General features: G+C 42.4%; 1 protein-coding gene across 3 annotated transcripts in view; it reads right to left on the reverse strand.

The window, feature by feature from the left end:
- Nucleotides 1-846: 846 nt before the first annotated feature.
- anks1b (ankyrin repeat and sterile alpha motif domain containing 1B) overlaps nt 847-9,470 on the reverse strand; it is a 50,529-nt gene continuing 41,905 nt past the window's right edge. For 2 of the 3 annotated variants that reach the window (XM_010797240.1, XM_010797243.1), the window contains 5 exons: nt 9,172-9,258; nt 7,570-7,707; nt 7,310-7,477; nt 2,923-3,014; nt 847-1,924 (listed from right to left, as the gene is read on the reverse strand). In XM_010797240.1, the coding sequence (XP_010795542.1) occupies nt 1,876-1,924; nt 2,923-3,014; nt 7,310-7,477; nt 7,570-7,707; nt 9,172-9,258 (534 nt within the window). In that variant the 3' untranslated portion in view covers nt 847-1,875. Of the gene's footprint in view, nt 3,015-7,309; nt 7,478-7,569; nt 7,708-9,171; nt 9,259-9,470 lie in introns of all 3 variants that reach the window. The other variant, XM_010797242.1, reaches the window with a different exon arrangement.

Genomic DNA, 9,470 nt, shown 5'->3' on the forward strand with positions numbered 1-9,470 from the left:
GGGGGGGGAAGTGTCATCCATCACAGCCTGCTACTACATTCAGCATGAGGTAAATGACACTCACATCACTATTCTCTGTAAGTTAGTTTGATTTGAACTGGCTTCGATTAAGTTAGTTACATAATATCAGCCATTTATAATAAGATAAAACACTATTCCAAGGAAACAATGCAAAAGACAAGCAATCAGGCAGGTTCAAAACATACTCAGGTTGAAGGTTAACAGAAACACTTTAATCAAACATGTTGTAAACATCCTGGTCCAACCTTGACCTTCTGTAGTTGAACCCAGATTGTGTGTTCAATAAAGGATTAGTACCTAGATTTCAAATGCTAATTAAGAAGTATGCACTGATCCAACTTTTCCCTACATATAACAATGTTTAACTATTTAAATTAATTAGGGCTGTGTACTGCCAATAATCTGGGGAAACATATATTTGTCAGTGTTGATGCATCTCTAAATGTTGGTCCCAGATTTTCTGCATTTACCTTTTTTATAATGGCCAAAAGAACAAAAACAGGACAAGAAGTATTACACTAGTTATCTGTTAGTAGTTGTAGTTATTAAATGTGCTCAAATACCTTAACAATGGAAGTGAAACTGTAGAATACCTTCATGTAGTGAAAGCAATAACTTATGACACCTTATGCAAGGATGAGTTATGGTTGTTACAAGTCATATTTTATTCCATGTGCTTTACAAGGATATAAATAATGGCCAAAATTACAAAAATCAGTGTGCTGGAAGCCCAAGCATATGTACATAAGTTGGTCAGCAGTGATGTAACCAAATAACCCATTTGCGCTCAAAATACACTTTACCTCCTCTTCTTATATTCTAGTTCCCAACCTTTATTGTGGTACCTTGTTTCCAGTGCCATGTACTGCCCATTCTTTATTCATTTCTCTTTTACATTACATGTATGAACAATGAGTTGGCAAAATATCTATGTACATCTTATAATTGGATAATGTCTCATCCAAATAAAACAGTAATACTGCGTTTAAAATAGTACATCTGCTAGATAAGTAGAGCCCCATGAGAAATGAGGGTTGACCTGACAAGTTAGCTAGCCACCTGCAACATTCACTCTCTGTGTACAATATGATCATATAGTTTCAGATTTTTAAAGGATGGCCATCATTCTCAAGCCCAATGTTTCATCTCATCATATCATAGAAAAATAATGTAACATTAAGACAACAGTAGACAAGAATTGCACAAGAATAATCATAATCATCATGGTAATATAATACTCTCATATTAAACATTAAAATGTCGGGCAATACAAATAGAATACTTTTTTTTTTTTTTAAACGCTAGATGCTGTTTTGTTCACATAGGTTAAATATCCGTTATAGGACAAACCTGTTGCATCTCTAGCGTGTTGCAGCTAGTCCAATCACATTTACACAATTGTGCATATATCTCTGTATTATTTTCTGACTTTAAAGAAAATAAAAAGACCAAAAGAGCCAGCCAGACGTCCTCAAACCCATGCCCATTCTTACACTGACACATGCCCAGTGGTGCCTTTAACGAGTCCATTGTCTGTTAGCAACAGTTGCCCTGTAAACATACTTAGTTTCCATGGAGACGCTGTGACCGCCAAAAAGTTCACAGGTCACGCCTCAAAGGCGAGCGCATTAAACATCCCGCTGAAGAAAGTTGAGGCGGCTTTCAAATAAGTGTACATTCAGAGCAGACCGTCGTCTGTTAGTGTGTAAATGTCTGTCTTATGTTTACTGTGTCAAGCATCATGTGGAGGAATGTTGTAGTCAACCTTAAACACTGTGGAGTAGCATCCATGTTTGTAGTCCTTTGTAGTCCATTTTGCATTGTATGTGTGACAAGGTCCGTGTTTAGGGCTGGCTACATTCTTTGCATTCCACAGTAATAGACATGAGCGTCCGGCATTGCCCTGCAAATGAGATGACATCACTTATCGAGAAAGCTCTCACACCCCGCCTCTCCACCGGCCCCCCTGCTCAGCAAATCCAAAATGGCCACCATGCGTCTCACAAGCCTCATGCTAAACCTTTTACATACAAGATCCCCTCCCCCCACATAAAATATAGTTAAAATAATTCTGAACAAACACACACACATGTGCTATAAAAGCAAAAAGAGAAGTCTAAAGTTGGTTGTTAGTATTTTCAAAAATAATCTGATATAAAGAATCAAAAAGTTGTAATACATTCTAGTAGCCTGCTGGATGAACCAGTTTGAGTCAAAGCTAGACTGTGCTACATCACCTCTCCTCTTTGATTAAACAATGTTTAAAAGTGTCAACCCTCCTCATGTCAGCTACAACACTGTCACAGCTCTTAGCAGTATTCTGGTAACAAATCTCATTCAAGTTGTCAGGGGCAGTTGGACAAAGGGGCTGAAATGCAGAGAAAAGCGAGGGATGGAGGCAGTCAAAAGAGAAAAAAGTGGAGAGACGAAGCCAAACGGTTGCACCCATCAACAGGAAGTAAGAAAAACAAGAAGCTGAAAGCAGAACAACCCACTGGTTGGACGCTGACTGATTCACAAACAAGAAGTGGAAAAACTGAACTGACCATTCACCCTACAGGTGGAGACAGAGAAGTGCACCACAGCCCTGGGTTCAAGGGTCATGCGCCAGCCCTGCAGGCAGGAGGAAGAGGCTGGGGCCACAGAGGGGGAGAGCAGAAACAAAAGAAAGAAGAAGAGACAGCGCAGCGCCAAACGTCATCATGCAGTGGACAGGCTTGGCTAACGGGGGCGGGGCAGGATGTTTCGTTTTTAAATGTTTCAGCCGGTGAGGTGACGCGGCGGCGTGCGTCGCTCGTGCCCAACTCCGGGGCGGGGCCCCAGTACAGGGCAACCTCTGAAAGGCACACACACACAGGAGTGGACAAGGCGGGTGTATGTTAGAAAATAGTGGTCTCGTACTTGGTGTTGACTCCTCTCTTGGCCTCCTGACCCGGCTCCACAATCCACGGCACGTTGGCGTGGCCCTTCTGGTCCATGGACGGCTGCTCCATCTGATGCACACAGAGAAGGAAAAGGAGAGAAGTTGGAAAAAGTGCCATAGTATTTGCAACAACCTGCATATTCTAAATACTCCACATTACTGTTTGGATACGGACACATTTTCAATGCAAACAGCTGTTACTGTTTCAGATTTTGCACACTGAAGAGACCATATAATGAGACAATTTAATGCTAATTGTCACCGAATTCAGATTGGGAACGACAGAAGGGATGAAATGGAGGATGTGCTGCTTACAAAGTTATGTAATGGAGGAAAAACACTGAAATGTGAGAGGGAGCTGAGATACAGATTACAAATGAGAAAGCAGAACAAAGATCATAGACAGAAAGCTCACAGTCTCAAAAGAGAAATTCTTAATAATAATAATTGAATTACCATGTGCTTTACGTACATCCTAGCAGTTGCCTGCCGCTGCCACAGTGAAGCTATTGTGGCTTCAGCGCTAGGAAACCAACCAAACAATGTACATTGCTTTCAAAAATAACCCTCAGCAACCAATCAAGCGTCCAGGCTAGGTTTTGTTACTGAGGGTGTTTTTCCTCCAAACTTTTTGTACGTCTTCAGCTGATTTGGGGAGAGGGCAGACTCGTATGTGAGAGCTGCACTTTTGATAGAGGAAGACTAAATGTGTCTTTAAGCAATATATTTAATGTATATAACGTTGATATGTTATAAATGAGCATTAAAGATCTACTTCTGGAGCAAACAGGGTTAATCTCAGAGTTCTGCATAGCACTAACAGAGCCATGTGTCTCTTATCTTGTCTCAACACACTGCTACGGATACAAAACGGGCACTAACTATAGTATTGATCGAGTTGCTATTCTCTCCCTCACTCACAGAGACTCGGACAACCACAGAAAGACCCCATCTGGTTATTGGGGTTACAGGATTAAGGAACAAACACACCTTTGATCTCACTGCAACTCAACACCACCGCGCTTAGTGTAGAATCGTTCATAGCATCGCCAGGATTAGTCTCAAATTCATCAACCGCCCTGGGTTTTCTGCTGAGGGTTGGAATGTAAGTACTGGTAGGAATGCAGCAGGGAAATCACACTTTGGGATTTGACTCTGCAAACCTTCAAAGGACATCAACTTCAATTATCAAGCTGATGCAAAAACAAGCCATATTTTAATTGGAGTCTACTGCACTTAGCTCCTTTGACTCATTTCTTAACACACTGTACGCTCTGGTACTGCAGTCTTCTTCAAATGACCCTTTAAAAAGGAAACTGCCTTGTGTGCAAGGAGATGTGGATGAGCAAGCAACATCAGCAGATCACTAGGAAAAACACTCATATTAAAACAGCTCATTCCCAGCCCATTTAATGGAGTCTGTTAATAAATATCGTTTTAAACACTTATTTAAACATTGACCATCTTTAGGAAGGCAGTGTTTTCCCATGAAGGGGTTGACTTGGTGCTTGGGGAATATAGAAACTGACTGAGGCCCTATTCGAGTTCTGCTGCTGATAAAGAGGGGGAGGTAGTAAATAAATAATGCGACGGACAACACGCAATGCAAACAGACCACACAAGGATGCCGAGTGAGTCGACTCAAAGCGATAGAAGAAAATGGAAGCACTTACAGAAGGCGCTTTCTCCTTGACTTAAAAAAAAAATCATGTGGGAATAAAGAATAAGAGAAGGAAAAGCGTGGAGGACCTGTGACTGAGCTTTGTGAGGAAGATGGAAGAGTCGAGGGGGAGGAAGAGGAGGGTGGAGAGGAGGCCGGTGAGGGGTGTAAATGTGACCCAGTGACCAGCGGCTGACGGGGGACATGATGACCTACAGGGGCAGAGGTCATATACAAGTCAAAGTGGGCCTGCTCAGCAACACCAACACCGAAAAACAACAAAGCAGCACGGCAAAGGCACAGGGCATCTGCATGGCAACAACACTCCAAAACCATGGCAACAACATGGCAGCAAAGTCATCGTCCTGGCAACAGCGTGGGACAGGAGCATTACTGCAATACAGTAAAACTAAAGCAGGAGCAGACTAGGCCACACTAAAAAAGCAACTCCTGCAGGACAAAAACACTCCCAGCAAGACGAATAAAACATCACTCGGCAAAAACATATACACAAGCCAGGCGCATATTCAAAAAGTTTTTCTCCAAAGTCATGAACAATTCTGCAGATGAGGCGAGATAGCTTGTGGTTGGATTTCATTTTCAGGAAGTGTAATGTATGATTCCAAGACCACTAACAAAATGAACTGTCTGCATGGAAACAAGCTATTTTCACTTCACTGGGATACTTAATATTTCAAATCTCACTCATACAGGGTTAGGGTTGTGTATTTCAGTCTCGTTTTGAAGCTACACTCCGATTACAGTAACATGCCAATGCTGATCACAGACAATAGTGACATCAGACGCGGTCACACTCATGAGGGCAAGTTAAGTGGATGTTGTGGGAGATCTACAACCGGATACGCTCAGACAACTAACAACGACAAATGAAAAGGGAGGGTGTGGAGAAACAGATACTTGTGGGCAGAAAAACATAGACACGGTATTTTATAGCACACTGGGGGGGACGGGGGGGGGGGAGGGGGGCAGGATGGAGATTATAGCTCGCAGGTGGCAGGAATATTAAGTGAATCCTGCAGCATCTCTGCTGCACACCACAAGCCATTAACTACACACCACATACAGAGAAAGAAAATGAAATTAATGGTTAATGTAACGGTTGCCGACTCAGCAGGTTGTGTGCATACATGCCATTGTTTATCATCTCTGTAAGCACAAGACCACACACAAGCTCTGCAACAAATCACAGGAGGACCGCAAACACACACATGTCTTTTTTTAATCTTTTCTCCTCCTCTTGTCTTTCCTCAGCGTCTCACTCTAACTTTAGAAAGTGAGACCAAGCCTCCGAAGCTCCATCACCATCTCTTCCATGACTCACAGTATGTAAGTACTTACGTTTGGTCTGCAGCACACTGATATAGCAGTCACCGTAACTCTATACGGGCGCTTTAGACACACATGTGCTGCTGTGCCAGCTGATGCGTGTCTGCTGCTGTGGAAGTGTGTTAGCGGGCTATTTTAATGCTGTGTCGGGGTTAATGGGAGGTTGACAGGTTTTCAGATAGACTTTGTGACGCTGCGGTTGGTGGAGGCATGAAGAAAGGCCAAACACGTTTGCACACACAGAGGAATGATGATGAGGAACACAAGTATCATAAAGCTAGGGCGGAGATTAAATCACCGTTAAAGGAACCCTGTGCATTTTTGTACCACTCAAACCGTGAGATAGCTAGGTTCTTGTACATGGGTCCTCTTTTTGTTGTTAAATAAAGAAATACCAAACAGTTTTTTTCTAAAAACAAGGAAGTTAATGCCAAAATATAGATTAATGACCTCAGCCCACAGTCACCTTTTTTAAATCAAACTGAACTGGGAAATGTGTATTGCAGCTTTGCAGGACTGCCAATGAGATAACATAAAACACACTATCAGAGACCCCAGCTTTTTTTATGAGATTCTGATGGACTGAAATGTCAATATTTAATCCTCCATGCAAGGCTGCAGTATGCGGGAGTCTTCCACATGAGGATCCTTTATCTTCACACACACACACACACACACACACACACACACACACACACACACACACACACACACACACACACACACACACACACACACACACACACACACACACACACACACACACACACACACACAGCGAGGCGAGCCAAGCAAGCCTCCCCAGAGCTCTATGAAAACTGGCCTCATCAATCAGCGCCGTGTGGAAGAGACTGCAGGGACGAGGAGACCGAGCGGACGCTTAACAGATCAAATATCCACCTAAACCTCTGCCACAGTGTCTGCTGGGCAGACACTCACAAACAAAACACAAGCAGTCCAGGATAATCCAACCAAACACACGGCGGTGAGCGGGGATGAGAGACATGAACCAATCAGAGTACAGGGGGAGAGTTATGGACAGATTGCAGTGTAAAGGGACAGAGTTGATGGGATGATGGTTAGATTTGATTGAAGGCAGGGTTAAGGTGTTATTAGAAGTGGAAATCCATCCTATAACACAATTCTTCTTTCATAAACAATCAAGTAGATCTTAAAGTTAATTATATAACAGCTTTAAGATATAGAGGATCCAGTTCATAGAAATGTTACCAAGTTCTCTGCTGGGAACTTAAAAAAAGGCACAACATCTAGTTTCAAATCTCAACCACTACAATGTTGCAGGTGTTTAGGATGGATTCTCCCTTCACACAGTGCGGCTGTGCGACGGCGGTGCTTACAGATTTGCGGATGTTGATTCGAGGTTTGGGGACAGGTTTACTGGGCTTGGTATCGAAGCTCTCGGGCAGCGTGGAGGAGCCGTGGCCGCTCTTCCTCGCCTGCAGGGCCAGCTGGTAGGCCACCTCGAAGGCCTGGCCCAGGGTCAGGATGATCTCATACGCCAAGTTCTGACCAGACGATAAAGACAAAAGCACAGTGTGAGAACGCAGTGTGATGTGCAGGCACCGTGCATGTGATTCTTGACAGTGTCAGTACTAACCACATCAAAAGCAGTGAAGACGTGGCAGTAGTGGTGACTGGACTTGAGGTCTTTGGTGATGTAGGCAAATGTAGACAGGTCCTCTGGATCCTGAGCCGCACACGAGATGTTACGGATCTCATGTTCTGCGATGATGTTCTGCAGGAAAGGAAGGAGGGGCCGGGAAAGGTTTTTATTATCTCCTGTGAGCCACTTCATGGAAAAACAGATCCCATTTCACACATCCCAAAACCAAAATAACTGTAGCTACATGTTGGTTTGACTGTTTTCTGGAGACGTTGAGTTTGAATTTGCCCTCTGGTAATGTCACACTGCTGTCTTTGTGCTGCGTTAATTCTCAGTGCTGTAAATCAAACAACATCAAAGCAAGAAAAACACAAGTTCTTTGTCATACCTGATCGTATTATATTTACCTTTAAAAAGACCAGCCTATTGGTTGTTTACGTTTGTTTACACAGGGACAGCAGATCAGATAAGGAGAATGAATATGGAAGATTTACTTCTAACAAAATGACCCAGAGAGGTGATTCCAGGTAATGCCACTGTTCCTTTTGTATTATAACCAACCTACTCTAGTCTGTGCTCTGTTGCCTGAGTACTAGGAGTAAAATGTACTGATTATATGCAAATTGGACTCATTTTCTGCTGGGTCTGTGATTTTGGAAAGCTGAGGCTTAAATAAATACAAGCTCCTTATAATATCTTAAATCTGTTCCTCACTGTGCCGTTATTACCCACCTGGGGGGGGGGTTAGACTTGTGCAGGGAATCACTAAATGATAGGAATAATTGACTCCTTAAGAGTGAAATGATTAGCCAGGTCTAAATGCCGTAAACTGCTTTCACATAATACTAAAACTAAGAGAACAACCCACACTCATTACACACTCACATATTAGAAACTGTTTTAGTGTTTAAAGTTAGACATGCTGACCAATGTTGGTAATCACATGACTGTTCAGAAAGACTTGTTACTCTTATTTTGTATGTACTTTGCTGTGTTGTTATTCAATAAGGCTGATTGTAAATCATCATCCCGATGGTATTTCACTTCCACAGGCTTACGAGGGGCACAAAAACACTTTAATGAAATTTGTTAATTTGAACACATTGCTTTTTGGTTAAAGTAAACAGTATGGAAATGTAGTTTTTTACTGAGAAACCGGTTTACTAACTTTCATTTCTCTTTTGACAGGAACTAGCGCTGATGCTGAAAAACGATCAAATGTAACTATGGATAGAAAAAAGAGGTGATGATGAACAGTGGAATTACTTACCTTGAGAGTTGATCTAGCAAAGTCCATTGTAATTTATAAAGTGCCATATCACCCCTGTTTCTAATAATTTCATAAAGGATTTAAGAAGTGAGTAGGTTCTGATTGATTTCCTGCTCGTCCATTCCAAACTGATTATTGCCTGTTGTGTTTTGCCCTCTTTTACAGCTTATAGATGTTTTACACCATATATGTCAGTCAGGCTGCAGCAGAACAGACCTCAGGCCTGCAGTGCTTTCTGACACCTCTGAATGTCAGTCATGCTCGTGCCGGAAAGCCTGACCTTTCACGTGTTATTTACAGGAGGCGGCGCAGGAAGGAAGTGTTACCTTATTTGTGGCGTCGATGAACTTCACTCCTTTGTAGGACACGGAGAGAACGATGGTCGGCACCTTCTTCATCTGCTCTGTGGACTTCTTTGAGTTCATAAGAAGCAAAGAAGACAAAAAACATCAGAGATGACATTTGAAGCTTTCAATAGACAAAAGATTGCACAGGCATCAGTTGGAGTATTACACTTTTAAAGGTCCCATTGCCATTTCTACTGATCATAATTCCATTGTTGAGGTCTACTAGAATAGATTTATATTGTTCAATGTTCCAAACTCATACAGCATCTCTGTATAGT

This window comes from Notothenia coriiceps, unplaced genomic scaffold, assembly GCF_000735185.1.
Source record: "Notothenia coriiceps isolate Sejong01 unplaced genomic scaffold, NC01 NC01_scaffold00037594, whole genome shotgun sequence".
NCBI classification, from domain to species: domain Eukaryota; kingdom Metazoa; phylum Chordata; class Actinopteri; order Perciformes; family Nototheniidae; genus Notothenia; species Notothenia coriiceps.